The 22,305-nt window shown below is 39.5% G+C and overlaps 1 protein-coding gene across 1 annotated transcript in view; it reads left to right on the top strand.

Moving 5' to 3' along the window:
• Nucleotides 1-22,305, top strand: part of nlrc5 (NLR family, CARD domain containing 5) — a 35,408-nt gene that overhangs the window by 5,782 nt on the left and 7,321 nt on the right. Inside the window, exons 5-39 of the mRNA XM_008299637.1 lie at nucleotides 234-388; nucleotides 1,067-1,198; nucleotides 1,724-2,039; nucleotides 3,766-4,165; nucleotides 4,361-4,517; nucleotides 5,829-5,959; nucleotides 8,585-8,816; nucleotides 8,906-9,144; nucleotides 11,115-11,198; nucleotides 11,754-11,837; nucleotides 12,037-12,120; nucleotides 12,241-12,330; nucleotides 12,656-12,706; nucleotides 12,793-12,822; nucleotides 13,087-13,170; nucleotides 13,516-13,599; nucleotides 13,737-13,826; nucleotides 14,231-14,311; nucleotides 14,572-14,655; nucleotides 15,426-15,509; nucleotides 16,920-17,009; nucleotides 17,229-17,276; nucleotides 17,389-17,418; nucleotides 17,511-17,594; nucleotides 17,698-17,781; nucleotides 18,367-18,456; nucleotides 18,571-18,630; nucleotides 18,894-18,977; nucleotides 19,090-19,173; nucleotides 19,610-19,699; nucleotides 19,857-19,922; nucleotides 21,165-21,248; nucleotides 21,612-21,695; nucleotides 21,866-21,952; nucleotides 22,097-22,156. Of these exons, the coding sequence (XP_008297859.1) occupies nucleotides 234-388; nucleotides 1,067-1,198; nucleotides 1,724-2,039; nucleotides 3,766-4,165; nucleotides 4,361-4,517; nucleotides 5,829-5,959; nucleotides 8,585-8,816; nucleotides 8,906-9,144; nucleotides 11,115-11,198; nucleotides 11,754-11,837; nucleotides 12,037-12,120; nucleotides 12,241-12,330; nucleotides 12,656-12,706; nucleotides 12,793-12,822; nucleotides 13,087-13,170; nucleotides 13,516-13,599; nucleotides 13,737-13,826; nucleotides 14,231-14,311; nucleotides 14,572-14,655; nucleotides 15,426-15,509; nucleotides 16,920-17,009; nucleotides 17,229-17,276; nucleotides 17,389-17,418; nucleotides 17,511-17,594; nucleotides 17,698-17,781; nucleotides 18,367-18,456; nucleotides 18,571-18,630; nucleotides 18,894-18,977; nucleotides 19,090-19,173; nucleotides 19,610-19,699; nucleotides 19,857-19,922; nucleotides 21,165-21,248; nucleotides 21,612-21,695; nucleotides 21,866-21,952; nucleotides 22,097-22,156 (3,817 nt within the window). The remainder of the gene's footprint in view (nucleotides 1-233; nucleotides 389-1,066; nucleotides 1,199-1,723; nucleotides 2,040-3,765; nucleotides 4,166-4,360; nucleotides 4,518-5,828; nucleotides 5,960-8,584; nucleotides 8,817-8,905; nucleotides 9,145-11,114; nucleotides 11,199-11,753; nucleotides 11,838-12,036; nucleotides 12,121-12,240; nucleotides 12,331-12,655; nucleotides 12,707-12,792; nucleotides 12,823-13,086; nucleotides 13,171-13,515; nucleotides 13,600-13,736; nucleotides 13,827-14,230; nucleotides 14,312-14,571; nucleotides 14,656-15,425; nucleotides 15,510-16,919; nucleotides 17,010-17,228; nucleotides 17,277-17,388; nucleotides 17,419-17,510; nucleotides 17,595-17,697; nucleotides 17,782-18,366; nucleotides 18,457-18,570; nucleotides 18,631-18,893; nucleotides 18,978-19,089; nucleotides 19,174-19,609; nucleotides 19,700-19,856; nucleotides 19,923-21,164; nucleotides 21,249-21,611; nucleotides 21,696-21,865; nucleotides 21,953-22,096; nucleotides 22,157-22,305) is intronic.

The raw sequence follows: 22,305 nt of genomic DNA, 5'->3' as shown, positions 1-22,305 counted from the left end.
AACTAAACTCAACATGTTTTTGGACTGTTTGGGAGGAAGCTGGAGAACCTGGAGAAAATTCACACTGCACGGGGAGAACATGCAAACTCTGTGCAGAAAGATCCCGGGTGTCCTCACCGGAGCGCGAACCAGCAATCTTCTTGCTGCGAGGCAGCAGTGCTAACCACTGTTCCATCTTGCAGCCCTGTGCACTAACTAGAAACTTACTCTTTTTTTTTTCTCCCCAAACTCAGATCCTTATGGGGATTATGGGTGTTTGGAGTCCAGGCTGACTTTGGAGACCTTCCTCCAGGGATGTGCAGGAAAAGTGACAGTTCTCGTCGGCCAGGCTGGGTCAGGAAAAACTATGCTAATGTCTTGGCTAGGACAGCAGTGGGCAAATGAACTAGTAAGTTCACTTTTTTTGTCACAGTTTGATTATTACATACAAATAATTGACATTACTAGAGATGTTCTTTGTTCTGGGTAAGAATACTAATTAAGACCCCCTCCTGTTTAAATCAAGTTTTTGTAGTGGCCCCTGACAAGGACACACACACAGACACACATATATATATATATGTGTGTATATATATATATATATATAGAGAGAGAGAGAGAGATTTCCAACTGGGGATGTAACATTTGACCTTGGGTGATATTTCAAGGCCAAACTCAAGGTCAAAAGATGTTGATATTGCCATTATATTTTAAATAACATGTAATGTACACATGGATAGTACCCATTTCACCTTGGACAACCAGCCAACCATAACTAGTGAAAGAAAATACCTATTTTGCAGTAAGTCGGACTGAATATCGGTTTACTGGGGCTCAGTGCAAGCATGGCTGGCAGGGGCAACTATATCCCTCTGCTGAGAGCCCTTTAGTTTACCTTGTAAACATGTCCATATTTTTTTTTTTTTTATATGCTAAAAATACATAATGAGCAAAAGAAGCCAAGACACCTTTTGCATCTTTCCCCGCAGCCACAAATGATGTTGTCCAACTTTTTTTTAACATATGCTTTACTTCCTGAGATATGCAAACAGACTTTGATGTGACTGTTTCCTGTCTTGTCATCCAGGGTTGTATCCCTTCGTCCTACTTGTTTGTCCTGCTAGAGTTTCGTCAGCTCAATCTACTGTCCCACCCTCTTTCCCTGGCTGAGCTGCTGCTCCAACATTACCTCCCTCCAAATGGTTGCAGCGATGCAAAGGTATACAGAGAGCAATACTAGAAGAGTACCATTAAGCCAGTTTCAGACATGGGATATGTAACATTGCTGGCTTCAGCTTCTCGTATGGATCCTGCTGCTGTCTGATGCTGTAGGTGTTTAATAAACTCAGAGTAAAGACAACAGACTGAACTTCAGCACTTGTTAATGTGTTGTACTGAAATGAGTGTTGAGGTTGCTCTTAGTTTGGTTGCCAGGTCACCAGGGTCGGTTCTTCTTAAGCTAAATAGTTTTAAGAGTTGGTGCTAATGGAAAAAAGAAAAACCAAAAAATTGCTCTTACAGTCTCAGTAAAATAAAACAGCTTCTAAAAGACAGAACTGTATAGTTTTGGAAGCACAGGAGAAAAGCAGAAGTTATTTAGACAGAATAAATTAGTTAGGAAGTGGAGTGCTACAGATAAGTAAACTGACAGACAAATAAACAATCAAAGCATACCAATACATTTTTACATTTTTTGATACATTTCCGTGTTGTTATGGTCGACATCTTTTCTGTGTTTGAGCAGAAAGCAATTGTGGACTACCTCCTTTCCAATCCAGAGCAAAGCTGTTGGGTTCTAGATGGCTATGATGAGTTTCACGGTAAACTCAACAGACAGGAGATGCAGCGAGAACCGTTGGACTTGGAAAACCCTCTGCCTGTTGCAGACCTCATCTCAGGGTTGTTAAATCGTCAGCTTCTCAAAGGATGCACCGTGCTGGTCACCTGTCGTGTTCGGGATGCTGTGGATTTGGACGGCATATCAGATAAAGTGGGCCAGCTGCTGGAGTGGGGCCTCCATGAGATCAAGGAGTACGTGGACAAGTTCTTTGGTGTAAAAGGTGACAACTTGAATTCTTCTTTTGACATTTGCTATTTTGCATAATTTATCCTAGACAAATTATCATTTAATATAAACTGAAAAGTCTTTTCAGTGTGGATCAGTGGCTACTTACACTCGTGGTAACTTAATCAAATTTTACATTTTGTACAATGTTACTCTAGGCCAGATGTCTAGATGTTCGGGTTAGTTTTTTCACCTTTTGGTGCTCTTTCTGTTCAGCAGAAACTAACTTCTTAAGCAAGTGAATTCTCCAAGTAATTTCTGTTAACATTCTGTAATATGGGAGTACTACTTACAATGATGAATGAAAGCTGTTTTTTTTTAGAATGTGTTTTGCGGCTTTGCAAAGATTATGAAAGTAAGCTCTGGTGACACCATCAAGGAAAGTATACTGTGGAGTTGCATTATGGGAAGTGTAGGGTCTGAAAATCAGGATAGGTTGGCCTCAACGTTACAGATTTTAGCATAGTTTTGATGACTTAAGTGTGTAACACTAAATGACTAATGTATACCCTAAATATTCGAAAGGCTTTAGATATGTTATATTCACCCCCTGAATCCCAATCAGTTTCGGGTGTTTTTGTTCCTGTCACATTTTTACTCACTGTGGGCTCTTTTACAATATAAAGTCCTACACCTGTGACTGGCATATCACAGTTCAGTTGTTCAAAGATCAACCAGAACTTAAAAATCTGACAATTCTCTATTTTTTACTTTTTTTTTGGCTCAGAAAAATGGTGTATATCTGTTGATTTGATAAAGGCAACATGCCTTTCAAACCCTTTTGGGGTTCAAAAGCTTAAACTTGTAAATCGTTTATTTATTTCTGGCTGAATTTCACTTCACTTTTTTGTTTTAAATCCTAATATATAGTTCCTGAGCCTTCAAATTTCTGCTATTTGAAAGGGGTTTACAAGGCTCATCTTGGAGTTATAAAAATCCTGAAGTTTTTAAACTGGTAAAGAAAGACATTCTCAATTTGTGAACATACTCAGTCTATAAAAATAGAGAATAGGGCTGAAGCCAGCTTCGCAGTATCATTTAAACTGTCTGTCCAGTGCAGATAACATTTTTATGCTGCCTCTCTCTTCTCCTCCCTCTATCATAGCCACACAGCCTCTAAGCTCTAAATTGCTATCTTTCTTTCTCTTTTACTTTTGCTAGACGCTCCTCGGCATCTTTTTATTTTCTGTTTGGTTTTGGCTATATTTTGCCTCCTGTCCTCTCTTCTTTCTTCTGCACCCTCCTCAGTCTCACAGGCTGCAATTTTACCACAATTTTTTCCTCTTCCTGCTTGAATGTAGATGTCCAGATTCACATAATAGGTTTTCACGCATAATAGCTTTAATATTGTCTGCATAACTAGTGTAAAATTAGTATTTTTGAAGAAATTCTAAACAGAGTATGTTAAGGCAAGTTTGGAAACAAGTGCTTTGCATTGAACTCGTGTAATACAGTTTTCTCATGCGCATTTTGAAATCAGCTTGCACACCAACATGCATTCTTTAAGCTACCCTGGGTGTTACATGAGATCCCTAAACTTCATGCAGTAAGAATCAAAAATGGTGCAACAAAACTAGCAGGAAAGTCAGGGAGATGTCACTCAGGCTTCGTTTGAATACAGTCGTAGTCGAGGTCTCATCAGGAAAAATTTATAAAAACAATTGTGCGAGTCTACTGTAAATTTCTGTGGTGTTAACGTAGTCCATGTATTCACTACAAAGGTCACTCTGGAGACAGAGCTCTTGGAGTGCAAGCAGCGAATCTCCTTCTTTCCAATCGACACCTCCTTGCCATGTCTTCCCTCCCTGCCCTCTGCAACATCTGCTGCATCTGTCTGGAACATTTACTGCTGAAAGGCACACAGGTCCCAGGGGAAGGAAGTGGGGAAGAGGGTAGTAGAGGAGAGAGACATGCACACAGTGAACAAGGTGGAACGAGAGAAGGCAGTGAGGATGTATCAATGGATGGAACAAATGGCAACACTCAGCTACCTCCCACGCTAGCACAAATCCCTGCCACCCTCACCCAGGTCTACCTCACTGTTCTCAGTGCGTTTCTCAGCCGTGACTCCAACCCAGGAGGAAGAGGTGACAGGCCAAAGGCTGAGAGTTTTCCTCAGAGGTAAAGACTGAGTAGAGTACTTAACATATGAATGTCGTCAACACAACAACATCGGATTTCAGTGAGCCTTCAAATGCTTGACAAAAGAGTAGTGATGAAAAAACCTGCCACCTTTGTATAGCATATCAATGTTGCAGTTGGTTTAATTGTGATTAAATGCAAACTGACGTGTTTGATTTTTCTCTCTTTGTACAGTACTATGCATTCACAAATTACTCAGTATCGATCCAAATTGTGCGAGTTGAGTCGGCTGGCGTGGAGAGGCTTAGAGGAAAGCAAGATCCTCTTTGAAGAAGAAGACATTCCTCAAGATGTTCTAGAGTTTTCAGTCAGGACAGGGCTCTTCTCGCAGGTCAGACATGGTTGTTGTCAGGTTTCTGCACACTTTCTTTGTGCTATTACAAGGCTTGCACAGTATGTAGAACTAAGAGTTTGAAACTCCTTTTAGCACATAAAGATAAAATGGTAAACCTATGTGGAAACAAGGGACGGGGACTGTTAGGATTTTAACTGCTACCACTCTTACCAATACTGCTCAGCCATCTGGTACCTAAATGGTACGCTTAATGGTTCTTTTTGTTACGTTTTCATTTTCTGTACCCACCTCCAGTGTTAACATTAGAAATGTATTTGTATTGTGGGAAAAGTAGTTCCTTACATTGCATAGATAGAACTATACTGTGTACTGTAGTCTACATAAATCATAAATCATAACTGGAGCCTATGTGGTTTTAAATGTAATAGAAGTTTTAGTCTGTCTAACATGTAATCAGCTAAAACTGGTGACATGTTTTTGGTTGGAGTGTTGCTGTTGTTTGCAGCTCTTCATCTGCTTCTTCTAAATGCATCCTTTCTTTGCAGAATTTCAAAGAAGTTTGTCCCCAGAAAAAGTCAATATCTTTATAAGTAGAGCCTCACTCACCAATGCTGCTCGCAGCGGCTTTGCTTCAGAGTGGCTTCAGTGAAAAACTTAGAACAGAAGACAGCAGCACGATGTTTGAAGTGACTCTCTGCGTACAGTTGTGATTACATAGCAAATAAGTTTTGTTGGACTTTGATTTCTAATCAAGGATACATTTATTTATTTCTTATTTTAATATTTAGATGCAAAAACATACAGGTGTGCAAGCATTAGAATACAACAGCTGAGAACCGCTCAACCAGTAGTAAATAACCAGTATGTATAATGTTGGAAAAAAACAAGTTGATAGATGCTATACTGGAAGAAATGTGAAGGTATGACAATGTTAACATGGTTTTAGTCACCTTAGTCCCTGAGTTTTAATAACATGAATGAGATAAGTTAAAACATAATTGATAGCGAACAAAAATCTTGTGCCTAATATTTCTCAGAAAATAAATTGTCTTGATGGTATAAAATCGTAGGAGTTGCTTGATATAGTCACCTTGCTGCTTGACATTCTCACACAAAAAAATATGCAAAACTCTTGCACACATCACTTAACCCTTTTTCTGATCACTAAATAAGATTTTCTGACCGAATTTACATTTACTGTCACTGCAAATAATCAAAAAAAAACAAGCACTGGGCCTCAACTTTTATTTACTTCACAATTAGATTTTCTTTACAGTGAACATAACAGCTGAGATGCAGTTTTGTTTGTGTCTGAATAAATAATAAACATCTTTGTCTTCCTGTTAGGTGGAGCTCAGGGGTCAGGATGGGATGCTTGTCAATGCCTACTGCTTCATTCATCTGACAGTGCAGGAGTTTTTGGCTGCGCTTAGACTCATGACGAGTGATGAAGTTAGTGATGCACAGCTCAAGAAGAGGTAAGGAACTGAGTTGTTGAAAGCCAGGTGGAAATGGAAGAGAACATGGTTACATTTTACAAGATGACTGCAATATTATGATTGCAATCGCTTTCAGATTAGGTGTCACTGTGGTTTGTATGTCAGTGTGATGGTGCAGTTGCAATGATAAAGTATAATTACAATTACTATTTGTGATTAGCTGTTATTTCTTTTGTATCACAAAACCTAATACACAATCACTGAGCATTTTCATTGAATACTGTGAAATTATCCGCCTGCTCACATACTTTAAACTGATGTGTGTTTACTGTGCAGCATGTAAACCAAATTCTTTAAGTGTGCCAAATACCAAAACCTTTATTTGAGACTTCATCTGTTCACGCCAGTCCTCGCCCCTTTTCACTGTGCAGTCTTGACCTGGTCCAAAAGTACCAAACATGAAGTCATGTAAACATGCATTGTAGTGTGAAATGCAACCAAAAAATAGACATTTGTAACCATAGCTTGAAAATCATCTCATATATAACGAATAATAATAATAAAAATAATAATAATAATGACGTGCACATATTATACTGAAGTTATGTTCTACAGTCTCATGGGGATAATGATTCAAAGTACAAAAGAATGAATAGTAGTGATAGAATTCGACCATATCGAGTCACATCCTATACCAGGAATAACTCAGCCTTGGAAGAAATGCGAGCTGTGTAAGTTGAGCACAGTACAGTACAAGACATGTATGGCCTTACTCCCTAAAAGGAATTCAGAAATACACTGATGTCGGCACAAAGCAGAGGGTCCAATCACAGCGGTGGAGGCTCAGGGGATCTGCAAGGGTGGGGGGGCCTGAAACTGAGACCTGGCACAGCAGACATGACTCAGCAGGAGGCGACCTCTGTCACTTAGTTAGAGGCTCCTTGTGCGGGGCCACATTAAAACATACTACCGGATGGACATTTATTGTGTGTTTTTATTGATTGAGTGTGCTGCTTCCAATTCATCTGTCAGCCAGGTATTCAGATGACAAGTTAATCATTTGAGAGACAACATTGCAAGAATAACTGACTGATTGAAAGTCTGTGCTTTATTTAATTAGTGCACGTTATGGTTTTACAAGCATAGTGGCATGCACTTTTTTTTGTTTTCGTTGATGATGAAAAGGGTTTTGTTCTTACCAGTGGGTTCTATAAATTCAGAGGTTAAATAGAGCCAGAGTTCTTTCAGAGCTCTCCTTCACAGTATCACAGCCAGCTCTCACACTTTTGGCTTTGAAATAAAAAAAAAAAACTCTTTCACACTGGCCAAACAAATGTAGAATTGATTAATTAGTTCTTCTATTCTTTGACTTTATTAAACCGCAGAAGCCAACACACTGTAAAAGGATCAATATTTGATGTTTCTATATATCTAGTGATCTGGCATTGGGATCCTACAGTGGCTTTATTCAGTTCAATTCAATTTTATTTGTGTAGCGCAGTTTACAACATATGTCATCTCACAGCGCTTAACATAGTAAGGTGAAGACCTTATGAATTTAAACAGAGAGCCCAACAATCCAAAGTTGCCTTTGGACTCCCTCTGAGCAAGCAGTCGGCAACGGTGGGAATGAACCTAGCCTAACCAACCCAGAGTGCAGTTGCACATAGATTCCAAATTTCTACAGTAAAATCATTTGGAGCAATGTACAATAAAAGCTGTTGGTGCATTTATATGTTTATCAGAAGTCCACACACCATTTCCCCTGAAGAGTGACAACATTTTTCTGGAGTGTAAGGTGGATTTTTACAAGGAGTGTTTTTGCTTTGTGGCTTAAATGCAATATTATTTGATGACTTGGGATTACTGCAACCATGTAACTGGAGCAGGCAACAAATAGCTGGCAGTGCGGTCTGTGAAAACTATTTTGTCCATAAGCAATTTCCCAACTTCATTACGAGGACTCCTCACCTGCTTAAAAAATCTTGTTTAACAACCCTGTTTATGTGTAGTTTGACCCTGCAATTACATGTTTACACTCTGAGTGTCTGGTGACTTAGTGGTTGAAATGCATTTCAGCTACATGCAGCACCCTTGGCACACTTCTGGCTTTTATTGTTGTATGCCATACCCTGTGAACATTCGGTAACCTTGATGACATGTTTGCGTGTCAGAAAGTGACTGCAGAGAACAAACAGACAGTCCGAAGCAATTAAAACTGGGGTCCCCTGTGCTTGCTGCCTGCTCCATGTCCTTTGTGAGCAATAGTCACACCTCCTGGAATATTCATATAAATATTGATGTAGAATATGCTTTATTCATCCTGTTAAAATGTGCAGTCGATTCATGACATCCAGACCAACCCACCTTAAATTTCCTGTTTGCTTCTGTAAACTATATATTAAACCACCATTAAACCATATATTACCTACATTCATAAAAATAAATACTTCTCTTATGCTAAAATATGCCATTGATCGTGTGATGATACTAGTCAGGACAGGACAGTGTACTGATTGTAGCTTATGTGGTTATAATTCTCATTTTATTGTTGCTTAGGAACCATCCTCAAGACAGCAGTATAACATAGGTGTGTACCTTAATCATACCCTGATTAAAATGTTGACTTGACCGACTACTTTCGCTTTCTCATTGTTCCCTCAGATTCAGTCTGAAAACCCGTTGGACAACCAAATCAGACCAGAAGACGGTCTTCACTGACTCCCTGTACCTGTATGTATGTGGTTTGGCTTCCCCTCAATGCACTACAGCCCTGGTCCAATTAGCCAGGGCCTCTGGTGGAACAGGCGTCCAAAGTTGGGTCCAGAAACGACAAGCTGTGGTTCTGAAAATGCTAAACACCCTGTGTCAAAGCAACACTCTAACTGGGCCAAAGGTAGAATACAGTAAAAGCATACCTGATAAACAACAGATTTTTTTTTTCTTTGTCTTCCATATCAATCTTTCCTTTTTACGTTTTCGCAGATACTGGAGCTTTGCCACTGTGTCCAGGAGAGCCAAGACCTCCATCTGGCCAAGCAGGTTGTGGGTGCAAGACCCACCCTGGAGCTGCGCAACATCAGGCTATTACCGAATGATATTGAGGCTCTTGCTTTTGTAGTTAATGCAGGAGCTACTGGCATCGGTTTGGACTTTGGAGCATGTTCAATGGAGCTGGAGTGTTTAGATGTCCTGTCCAGGTGCCAGTACATTCATTGCCTCAGGTGGGTGGACACAGACACTCACACATAGCAAAACAGTGCATATTTTCCTTATTAAAAAAAAAATCTGCATTTAGACTTTGTTACTTGAAATCACTTTACAGGCTATTCTACTTATGACATTCAGCTTTTGTGGAAATGCTAGGAGCACACAGCTCTGAACTATTTTTACGGCCGGAGGCGTGATGCACTATAGGGGCAGTTGAAGGCTGTCGTTGCAACACATAGGAATGTTTAGGTGAATAGTGTTGAGCTGTTGAGAATCTGCGAACCCGTGTTTAGCCCGTGGACGTTTATAGAGAGAGAGAGTTGCACAGCGACAGTCATGTGGCTCCGGAAAGAACTGCTGCTTTGCCTTTGACATTCCCCAGCTGGCTGAACACCTGTCATACTGTGAAACTCACTGGAATGCGATAATTCTTGCTGCGTCCATGTGGTTGGTGTGGTTGGCTGAGTCTTCCTGTTACAAGTGGGCATACAGTAGTCTTGACTCAAGTACAAAAAGATGACCACTGACTCCTTTAAAATATGTTTTATTTGAATAAATCTAAAGAAAATGCACTCCTATTTACTGTGTACACTTACATGTAGCTTAAAAGGACTTCGTGGTGAAGGTGAGACCTTCTGTTTGGCTACACTTGGAAGTTGCTGGTCCGTTCAGCTGTCTATGCTAGTTAATCTCCTATGTTTCTCTTCTGTTCACAAAACGTCTAATGCATGTCTGTTTGTTGTGGAAGAGGGATCCCTCCTCAATTCCTATTCCTTGTGTTTCTTCCATTTCGTTCTTATATTTTTTTGAGGAGCTGTGCAGATTGATTCAACAATTTCCCTGAGGTTTACACCGAAGGGATCGATAAAGTTTTATTCTATTCTATTCTATTGCAAAACCCCTTGAGGCAAAATTTGTGATTTGTGAAATCGTGCCATATAAATATAATTGACCTGATTTGACCTTCATCTGGCAAGCTCAGCCCAAACATTAAGCAGTAAAGCCAGAAGGTGCCTGCAAAACTGAGCTGTAAAGACAAAACGGATCCACCTCTAAAACAAACTGAAGCTCTTGTGCATACTAAATCTTTTATTAAGGAACACCTGTACAGCTGCTTATTCACACGGTTATCCATTCAGTCAATCATTTGAGAGCAATGTAGTGCATAAAATGATGCAGATGCAGGTGACGAGCTCCAATTATTGTTGTAATGAAACATCAGCATGCAGAGCAAAATGTGATCTCAGGGACGGAGATTGTTGCATGGTTGTTGGTGCCAGACTGATTTGACTGCTGCTAAATTGGTTGATCTTCTGGATTTCTAACGCACAACAGTTTGCAAAATTTACTCAGAGGGGTGGGGAAAAAAACAAGGCTCCAATTCAGCGACAGTTCTGCAGATAGAAAATAAGTTGTTGATGAGAGTGGTCAGAGCAGAGTAGCCAAACAGGTTCAAGCTGACAGGTAACTCAGACAACCGCCACATTTGACGGATAGCAGAGAGAGCACAAGTGCTTCACGCTAAACTTAAGAGTTACTGGTATGTGCTGTAAACTATACTGGGCAAATCTTGATGGCAGTCATGAGGAGAACAAGCCATACGAGGCCAGCAGCAGGTCTTGTCAGCAGCTCTCAAGGCCTTTGTGTCATTGTTTCCAGTGTCATTATCGCATAGTTAGATCATTCTTTGTGAATAAATATGTCTTGGGTGACATATGTTGTGCCACTCAAGAACGAGACAGGTGTACTGTCAAACTGTTGAAGGGCTTGAGCTCTCTTTCGAAATCAATCTGAATTCGTAACTATATAGTTATTTGATTTAGTGACATAAACACAGAAGCATCAATATGTATTCCGCGGACTATATAGACATCACTACTAAACATATTAACTCTTCTTAGCTTTCAGTGTTGTGATACATTTTTTGCAGCTGCTAATCAGATGATGCATACTGTATTCTTATTCATTCTATGTGTGTTTTCAGTTTTCGAAGCCGCAAGTATGGTGACAAGTTTGCCGAGAAGCTGGTCTCCGTTTTGCCTCAATTCACAGCCCTGAGAAAACTAGAGTAAGTTGATTTTTTCTTTGTACTTAAACCCATAGCTACCTATATATTGAACATGTAACATATGCGGACTGCTTACGGAGTGGCTGCCGCAAAATTGCACTTCCATTATAATCAACGAAAGTGGCCACACTAGACGTATAAGTGGTGCACATCTGCTCTGCAAAAATAGGCCAGTCTTCAGTTTATGCTTTTATGCAAAGTCTGCAAGGCTCTCTTTTGTATAAAAAACAGGTTTCACTTTAGGGTCTTGATCAACCTGTCAGCATTTATTTTGTCAGAACCACTAGTCCTGTGCATCGTCTGTAGATGTTTATGGATATTATACAAAATTGGTGTCAAAAACGGACACATTGGTGTGCTGGGTCTAAAAACTGAAGACACAACAATCCCACAACTGAAGCTCACCGTCTTATTTTGCCTGTGATTCACACAAGTCTCTGCAAACAGTCCACATACTTCACATGTTTGTGTTGCCAAAAAAAAATCTTCTAGAAGCAATCTGTAAAAAACAGCCTTATAATAGTGGCTGACTGATTTTGTCTTTGCCTTCACAAGGTTTTGTGGTGCCAGTCTGACTGCTACGGGAGCAGCTAGTTTGGCATCAGGTCTCCGGGAGTGTCCTGACATCACCGAAATCAAGTATTTAAGTTTTCTGTCCATTGTGTAGATCGTCCATTTCACTGCTAGGTGTAAATGTCTCTCTAATTGTATATTTGTGAGCAGACTAACTAAATGGGATTCCTGAAACCAAATACTGAATATAATGGTGAAGTAAATTCAGACAGAGGTGTAAAAGTTGACACTCATCTATGTTTGTTGCTGTGCTTCTGTGTTGCAGTCTAAGTGACAACAATCTGAAAGACCAAGGAATCAGGCACATAGCTGAGATTTTTATCAGACTGCAAAAACTGGTCTCTGTCATGTAAGTTCATACTTCTCTTGGGCCTGCTAGTCATCACAACACCGTAACTCAAGATGTTGTTGCGTTTAAGCCAAGCTTACTGCACAGATGGTTTAAACATTTATGTGTGTGTCTGTGTAGGCTGGGACGAAACAACACCTCTCTGAAAGCAGTGGTCTATCTCATTGAGCAAATGTCTTCGTGTTTGAACATCCAGCATGTTCATGCAGAGTATGACCACACACACACACACACACACAAGCATACATATGCAGTCCCAGTAATGCTGCAGGCAACTTTTAAAAAAACAAACAGACTATATATATATATATATATCTACACAAGCTCATTTTCAACACTTTGCGTACGTCGAGTCAAGCCATGCAATTGACAGCAACTGATTGGCGGTGTATTGATTTCTTTCTTCTGTAAAGATTTTCTGAGTCTCCCAAACCTCAAAGCAAATAATTAAAAGTAAATCAAGGACAAAGCAACCAGGTAAACATTGTTGTACATTTGTATTACAATGCAGATTGGTTTCTCTTTGTCTTTGCAGTGGGATGAAAGAAGTGGCAGTAACTTTTTCCCCAAACACAGACATGACCAAGTGAGTTTTATTGTTGAATAAAGCAAATAAAATAATAAAATGAACACAGTGAAGATTATAACATTCGTATGTATTCCCCTTTGCAGCCATAAAACCAAACCTGAACCAACAATCAGGTAAGACATACAACAATGATTATCTTATATGAGTTGACTTCTTTAAAAAACTTAATTTGTTTGCCAGTTTCCTTGATGAACTTTGCTCCGTCGGTGACATTAAAGGGGTGTTGACTGGCATCAAATAATCTTGAGTAGAAATGGCCTCTGAACCTGTGAATTAAGGCCTACTGCTTTATTATTGTCATACGTCAGTTTAATTTATGTGATTTTAATCTGATTCTGAGTCTTTTACACAAATATTTATTGTATTATTTTATTCAGCTTGTTGAATCAAGATTGGAGCAAGCCTGAGATGCGAAAACTTGCCCAAACATTGGCTCGCTGCCCTTCCCTGTCCATCCTGGAGTAAGTAGCTCAAAATACACCACCTTATATTTAGAAAACCCTCTGGCAAAAACACAGCATACCAAAACACTAATGCAGTAAAAAGTAACAGAGAGACTGTTATTCTCTGTTTTATCTTCTGTCTTGAGCTGACTAACGATATATTATAAACTGTGTGGCAAAAATATAACATAAACTCGCCAGACAGTCAGCACTATATTTTGCACCACGAGTCACAGTGAATATTCTGGTCTGTGTATCAAATTGGGTATTGTGTAACAGTACCGCACCATGTGTCACTGAGTATACATAGTATATTTGTGCTAATCAAATATAATGAAGTTGTATGTGTTTTGTACACCCTAGTCTGTCTGGAGGCCAATGGGATGAGCAAACTCTAAAGACGCTGATTCAGTTGGTGCCAGAGTTCAGCGTCACAGAGAAAATCATGTAAGTCTGGATTAATACAAACCTCCACCACAGTGTTATAATACTGACATAATGCTGCATATAATCTGCAGATGACATTTGTAGCAGCCAATAAACTAAAACAGCAGCAATCTATTTTTGTGTTTATCCTTTCTCAGCTTGAATGACAGCTGCTCCTCAGTGGAGAGTTTGGTGATTCTGACTTCTCTGTTGTCTCATTGTCCTCCTATGGTTGAGCTTCACATCAGGTACAAACACACATATGATGTGCGTTGCTACTATATATGCACACATTCACACATTGTGCCATAGTTGCATGCCCTTTGACACATACTCTATCAATAAGAAGAAGTCCAGCACCTTGTTAGACACACCACAATGTTGTAATCTAATAATATTTCAGCAGTAAACGAGACAGTTTGCTTTCCTGTGATGCACCTCTCATTGAATCAGATGTACACAGATTAACTGCAAGTATACTGTACCACCAAATGTAGAATTACTGTTACTAATGTTATGGCATCATTAGTTTACTTTTTTTTTTCAATATTTTAATGCATGATATTTTGTAAGCAAGGTCCACACAGCTTAGTTTAATGCTAAACAGTGATGCCACCACTGCAATGTAACTGTATTTTTTTGTTTGTTTTAGACTGCAGAGTCCTGTTCAGGTGTCTATAGTCTTCGCTGGAAGGAGTGAAAAACCCGCAGATGAAGTGTCTAAAACGCTCTGGTGTGTATTTAGTCATTGCCACAGTGTCACGCTTAGAACAATAATGCAACTGTATTTTTGTGCAGTTCATGTTGCAACAGGATATTAATGTAGAATTTACTGCAAAGAGAAACAGAAAGTGTTTAACAACGAGACATCAGTTAGTGAAAGGAAGGGCAGGGTTGTTCCACATTTGTTTGCTACCCGACAATGTCTGCAGTCATATAAGTGAATAATTTTGATATTTGTAATAGTAATTCTAAAACTGTTGTCTCTGTCAGTCTCAGCTGCTGTAATCTGCTGCCTGCTAACCTGGAAAGAGTGTGGAAAAGTTTGGGAACCTCGTCTGGTCTCACCGTGTTGGAGTAAGACTCACAGAAAACATGAACATGCAAACACAATCAAAAGTGCAAATATGCACATTTACTAATTTAGATTAGATTGCACTTTATTTTTCACCACCAATGGGCAAACTCATTTGTTGCAGCAGTCTAGATACAGGAAAGAGCACAAATAGTGACAGGAAGAAAAAGAGAACAAATAAAGTATAAATAGGAAAAGCTGAGAAATACAACACAATAGAGCTATACACACTATATATACACTGTGTACACTATAAAGCAATGCAGCAACACTTTCAGTTACAAATATACAGTTGTATATTCAGTAGCAGAGAGTCTGATAATAGTTTTTTTTATGCAACCCTTTTAGGCATACTAAGGAAAGGATTTAAGGCAAATTTAAATACAAGGGAATTGTCTCACATTGTGAAAGATTTAAGTTCATTGTAATGAACAAGTAACTGCCAAGCTACAAGAAAAAACAGTGTAACTCAGAAATGCTCTACATTTGCAAATATCTATTAAAATTTGATGACAGGGACATCATTCTTACCGCTCAGTTTATGCACTTGTCAGCAGTAGCATCCAAATTAATAACATCATCAGAAGATTAGAAAACTCGCGACTGAACCCACACTAATGCACCAGCCCAACACTTGGTTGCTGTTTACAGTAAATATAGAAAGCGCTGCAGAAGAAGATTCACAGCACTGTCAGTATACAGACTAGATTGCTCGCCAGCTTGTTCTGTTCTTTTGTGTTTCTGAAGATAACATCACATTCTTTGTTTTCAGTTTGTGCAGTAACAGTTTAGGAAACAGAGGTCTGAGGAAGCTGTTGGATGTCCTGCCTCGTCTTAGCAACATCCAGGAAATTAAGTAAGGCTCAAACCAGTGGCAGCTGCTGAAAATTTTTGGTGGTGGTGGTGGTGGTGGTGGTTTGGGGGCACAACTATTTACAGGAATGCAAGTTGTCTACCTTTGGAGGATATTCTAATCATAATCTAATTTAACATTATTGAGACTTACCAGAACTTAATTTAAAAATCATTCATCAAGCTTTCATCAATATGTACAAGATCTGTATGAACTCAAAACACACAACATAAATCATGAAAAAAACTATTCAGGGCTCCAGACTAACTTTTTCACTGGTGGCACCAGTATGACCCACTTCCTCATGTTTTTTGCACCTCCCACCTGGTCAAAGGCAAAACATATGACTTGCTGAACATTTTCTTATCGATAGACGCTACAATTTGCTGATGCTCCCTGAACATAGCAGGCTGCGGTAGCTGCTGTTTAGTGGCTGTGGTGTGCTCAGACAGGTGGGTGACCAAAAATGGCTTTAAAAATATTAAACTAGGGCGTTCTCATGTCAGATTTGGTTAAACCCATTTACATGTATTCTACACACGGTCTTTTCTATGAGCAGTCTTTTCTCCATTGACAGCACGGCCAATGCATTAAGCCGTCACGACAGTAGCTGCCATCTAGTAGAAGAGGAGGGGAAAGGCCTTGTGATGTTGTCAGAAAGCACAGTCATAAGAATGTCAGAGGACAGTTTTGATGTCCAACCACAAAGGACAAAAACAAATAAAGACAAAATTCATTGGCTTACAGCAAAAGTGGGAGGGTCTGGGATGCACCAAGCTACGCCCCGTGACAAAGTCTGCAGCTCCCAATCAGAGCCCAGGCCGAGGTCACATGATCACGAAAGTTTTTCGAGCGACATACACACTCATGTGGCCGCGCCCCGCATCCAGGACGTGTAAAATTAGTAAACACACAGTAAAGACTAATATTAAATCTGTTAATAATACAAATACTGTTAATATAGCAAAAGAATATGAACATTATTATTAATGTTATTATTATTTTGTTACAATTAATTCAAATTTAATTTTACATTTGAGAACTGCTTTTTATCTTGTCATTCGTGGTGGGGGGGTGACGCCCCTGCGCCCTGTATTAACCAGCCGCCACTGGCTCAAACACTATCATTAATGCTTAACAGTTATACCAAATATACATTTTCCTACTAGTAGCAAAATGTTATGCTTCTTTATTGAGTTGTAAGTGTTTCAGTTGGAGACTGTGTTGTTGGTAAATACACAAAGTGAGTTGGCAAAAGCAGGACTGCTATTTTCTCGCCAAACAGATTCAAAACAGCATGTGCCCACGCAGGCAGCCACTACATCTACCCCAAGGCATTATTCAGTAGAAATGGCTTATTTAGACACAACACTGGCTTCCTCCTGGCTCATTGTTTTTGTGTTTGTTTTTCAGTGCCAGCAACAATGGCATCAGCATGGAGGGAGTGGTGATGCTGGCTGATTCTTTATCCTCCCATAACAGCTTAACACAAATTCTCATCAGGTACTCTTTGTTTTACATTTTAGCCATTTAATGATTCTATGAGAGCAACAGCAGGAAGCGCATGTTTCACCAACTGTTGACAAATGTCGTTAAATCTTTAGTTTGAATCTGTTCATAAAGGGCGACATAACTTTTCATAACCACAATGACACTGTTAACTACAGATCAGCACTAAAGTATGTAGAGTGGTAATCTGTTGGGATCCTGTTGGTTTTACAGTGACGGCGGCAAAGACCAGGTGATTCTAAAGTTCTGCCCTTACAAAAGGTAAAAAAGCTGCATCTGTTTGAAACATCCATATATCTGAATGTCACTGCCTGCACTTTGATTAGCCTGCTAATAAACTGCTTGTATGTTCCACTTTTTTTTTTTTTTTTAGTGATGACAAAGAGCAGTTGAAGATGTTCAGGTACAGTAAGCAGACAAACAGACTGACTGTTTTCTCAATTTTCTTCAAAACAAAACTTCAGTACAAAAGAAACGTCCTTATTTATTTTGCAGGATAAGGAACAGCAGCCTCCTACCTGCTAATGTAACTGCTGTGTGTTCAAGACTGGTCCAGTGTGCCTCCCATTTGGAGTTAGAGTAAGCTTGATTGTTGCACATCCTCTCATTATTTAATGCTGTGACTAAGCAGGTAGATGTTAATGCACTAACTAACTAATAACTAACTAATCTGTTGTGCCAGGTTCTCTCACTGCTCACTGACAGACAGGGCCCTCGGGAATCTGCTGAAAGTGTTGCCAAAGATGACGTCGCTGCAGAGACTAAAGTAAGTTCATGAATGAAATATTGTGCCTGTATTTTTCTCTAGTTGTATTACGAGCACTTGATCGCCGTTGGGAAAATAAATACATCAGGGCAAATTCTGAGCTAATTTCATTTTGTACATATAAGTACAACAATGTGAATATTTGTGATCTATGTGTGCACACAGTGGCAAATTCTGTGAAGATGTGTTGTATAGAGCACCTCAGAGATTACATGATGGAAAATAGCATTCCTATGGAAATGTGCTGCAGCGATTATTTAGCCAAGCAATTGTTTTGAGTTGGTTGGCTTTTGTCAGATGGGTAATTAGCATTTAAGTGGAAACCAGTAGCAGCAGTCTAATGATACTACTGTATCTAATAATAACAAATAAAAAAATACAAAAACTTTAGGCCTGGAATGAAGCAAAACCTAAAGTTTGTTCAGTTTGAACTCCTCTTTCACCACATTGAGGCATGCTATCATGTTTAGTGGAAAAAATTGCGAGTTTTTATGTTTTGTTGTTGTTGTTTTTACATATTTATGAATATATGCTGTGTTTCAATCACCTAAACCTGAATCAGCCCTGTCCTCCCTTCTTCCTCAGTGTCAGCCACAGCATCACATCCGAAACTGATGCACTGATATTAGTCAGTTGCTTGAATGACAATCGGCGAGTCACATCCGTGGAGCTCAGGTGCAGTTTTTTTATATACTAACTGTTTTTGTCTGTTTTCAGCCACTCTCTTAAGTTATGGTCACAAAAAATATGAAGGAACGCATATGTGACACATGATTATGTTTTCGTCAGGTCTCAGAGTGATTCCTTCATCTGTTTTGGAGGAGTGAAAGCAGAACAAGTGAGCTGCAGGTCTGTGTTCTGAAAATTTCAATGCACAGTCATATAATATAACAACAACAAAACACTGTGGGTGTTTATTTTTCTGACTGATCAGTTTGTCAGTTTGGGTACCTAGGTCCTCTCTGTGTTGTGTGATCTGCGGTTCTTAATCAGCACAGAATCAAGAGCAAAGTCAAGAAGTGTGGGAGTAGTGACATGAATACACCACAACTGGCAGCTCATTAACCTAATGAGCTGTTTCTTTTCCCGTCCCCGACTGTTGGTGCACACAGGTTAACACATTTTTGCCTGAATGGTGACAACTTGGACAGACTGCTTAAGATTCTGCAGCAGGGGCCCCAACTGTCTGATCTGAAGTACGAGCCACACGAACACATTCCTACACACAATCTTAGAAACATAACCAGTCACCCGTCTACCCATGGATAATCCAGTCCTTCTAAACTGTTGTATTTGTTTTGCCTGCAGTTTATCAAGTAACCAACTGGAAGATGAAGGATTGAAGTGTTTGGTGGATTCTCTACCAAGCCTTAAAATCAGCAGCTATGTCAAGTAAGACACACCTAATGAAATATTGGTATTTGCTTTTATCAGTTTGCATTACAAGTTATAACTGCTATATAGAACAGAACAGTAAAAATACTGCTTACTTTCTTAAAATCAACCTGAAACAGCAAGGTTTGTGTGAAAGTAAATTAGTTAAATATGAATTAACACTTCCCTGCTATTTATTTCCACTACCTCATACTGCACTGTTGCACTTCTTCTTTTCAGGATGTTTATATTTATATTTGAGTATTTCTGTTTGTACCTTCTTATTTGTGTTCTACTTTCTTCTTTCTATTTATAATTGGTTATCGGAAGTCTATTTATGCCATTTTTCTTTTGCTGAAAGCCGAGACTTCCAAATGAAGTTTCGTTGTGCGTATGGAAACGTATACATAATGACAATACAAGGATTCTGATTCTAATGTTTCTTAATCCACAGTCTCAGTAACAATAGACTGACCCAGCAGGGGCTGTTGGATGTAGCCAGCACACTGGTTACCTGCACTGATGTCTCTTCTGTGGAAGTCAGGTGATTCTGCCTGTTGTAGAAATAAGTGAACAAATGACCAAGAAACAAAGCAATTAAATTAATTATTGAATGCATAAAAATCTGTAAGAATTAATGAAAGATTCATCCCCCTCCTTTTCTTTCTGCATGGACTGAACTGTCTGATATCTGATTGTAGTTTGGGAGAAGAGGAGCGCTGTCTCATCTGGTTCAGACAAGATGGAGGTTGTGGAAAGAGTCTGAGGTATGACTAGAGGCCCAAATCAAGTGTACAATTTACCACATCACAAATGTGGTAAATTGTTGTGTTGAGCACAGGGTCGTATGTGAAGTGTTTTGATCTTATCACCTTTTTAACAAAGGAGTGCTCATTTGAAAACTAATAAATTCTCTGTTTGCCAACACTCAACGACAGACTGCACTACTCAAAGAGTCAGGATGTGAAAATGAACCTAACGATGCTCACAGAGCAGAGGAAGTGCAAGAGGAGATTCAATGAGTTTCCAGCTTGCAAGCAAGAACTGTGAAAGGAGTTGTGTTGCACCATTCACAAGCCGGAAACCTGTTATCTCATCACAAAAGTCAAAGTTGGTGTATGCAAAGTGACGTGTATAAGCCAGTTTGGAAACAAGTTCTGTGGACAGATAAAGCCTGTTTTTGACTGGAGTCCACACAGATGTGTTTGGAGAAATACAAAAGCAGTAACATTTATTGAGCCACCTGCCCTTGGGTGGTGTGGTAGCCGTGGGGCGGGAAACACAGCAAGGACATAGAGGAAAAATGGGTTCTGCTAAATATCAGCAAAACCTGAAGGTTGATGTCCTGCAGTCAAGGAACTGAAACTAAAAAGAGTTGGGCTTCTACAGCAGGTCGATGATTTAAAGGAGACCTCAAAATCTACCATGGACTACTTTAAGAGACACTAGCTGAAGCGTTAGTGATTACCTTCACTATTGCCACACTAGAACATCAATGGGAATCTGTGGGGAGATCTCAAAACGTGGTGTACACGCAAGACAGCCTAAAAAACCTCATCAAAAGAGAAAAGATAAAAATTCAAATGCAAATTACAATATCAGGCAAGGACAGCTAATAAGTACAAATTGTGCAGAGAGGGAAGCCACACTTTATGCATGTGTCGGAATAAAAGTTTAACCCACTACTTCGCTTTTGCATGCAAGGCCCACATGTTTTAGCTCATCTGAAAGTACCTTCCTTTCTTCAAGCAAACACTGCAGATTGAAAGAGAGGAAGTGGCAGAGTGCAGGCACGAGCTTCCAGCATATGCTACTGTCACATGGGGATTTTCATGACAAAGCAGGTCACATTGTTGCTGCTCTTTGCTGACAGCAAAGGGTGTCTTTGTTCTCAGTCTGATAATGCAATCTAGAAGTTTTTGTGCACATTACAATCAATAAAGTGTAGATTTTAGAGGAATCCATACAGTTGTTTTATTATCTTCGTTTTTGTGTCATTTTTCTGCCAGTGTCAGAGAAAGCAGTTTGCAGCGTGACCATCTGGTCAGATTAGCAGAGATTGTGCCCAACTGTCACAGTTTGACCAAACTGGAGTAAGTATACCACCAGCTTAGGCAATTTAGACAAGTATATTAAAGCCTTTCTGTTATTTCAACCTTTGAGGACTTCAGGAAAAGAGACATAATGTGTGAGAGTTGATGCTGTTCACGGTATTATCGGGAAACTTTGTTATTCCACTTGTCATAGTTTAACTTCTGCTGAATAATAGCTCTTTTAAGAATGGAACTTCTTTGTTAAATACGAACATTTGTTATTGAAATATTGAGTTTTTAGGTACCATTGAGGAGTTGATCAGAGGTGGCATCTACTGTGTAGCATTTTGTTCAATGTTTTTATTTTCCATGCTGGGCCTCAGTATTCAGCAGTCAGTCATGATTACTATGTTTGGTCCTCAGGTTCAAAAACAATTTGCTGGAGTCAGAGTGGATTGAAGACTTTGTGAAGCTGTTGAACTGCAGTGAGAGAGGATGCATTGTCAGGTGAGAAGAATTGGAGCAGATTTATTGTAGCTAAGTAAACATTTCCACTTTCTGTCACACCAAGTTAATTATGTATGAACACACCTTTGTGTTTCTGTCCACATGGTTACATGAATTTGTGTTGAACTGCTGAAATACTGAGCTGTGTGTCACTTTGCCTTTCTCCTCAGTATTGAGGAATCTTGGATTCGAGCTGAGGCAGCTGCGTGTTTGTTGTGTCGCTGTTTGGACCTCAATAGCAACATTCAAACTATCAGGTGAGCTATGCAAATGCAGGCAGGCAAACAGGCATCAGGAGACTACACACGCCCTACAAATATTCAAAGTCACTGTAAAATGTTCCCAATCAAGATATAAAGTATGTGTGTTCTTAACGCTGTCATCCATATTTATTTTTTCAGTGTTCACCAAACCACGCTACACCTTTCTCTGATTAGGTCTGCTGAGCTGACATCAGTCAGGTAATAAATTTGAAGTGATTTAGTATTAAATAGATTAATACAAAGCTGCAAAAGCCATTTGTTCATTGATGATACTGTAGGTGTAAGAAAGCTGTAGTAAAAATGAGCGTAAAATTGAAAACTCACCTATGTAGTCTCCTGTAGTGCTG

This window comes from Stegastes partitus, unplaced genomic scaffold (assembly GCF_000690725.1).
Source record: "Stegastes partitus isolate 25-593 unplaced genomic scaffold, Stegastes_partitus-1.0.2 Scaffold1440, whole genome shotgun sequence".
NCBI lineage: Eukaryota > Metazoa > Chordata > Actinopteri > Pomacentridae > Stegastes > Stegastes partitus.
Note: the sequence above shows the minus strand (reverse complement) of the source record. Positions and strands in the feature narration are given on the sequence as shown.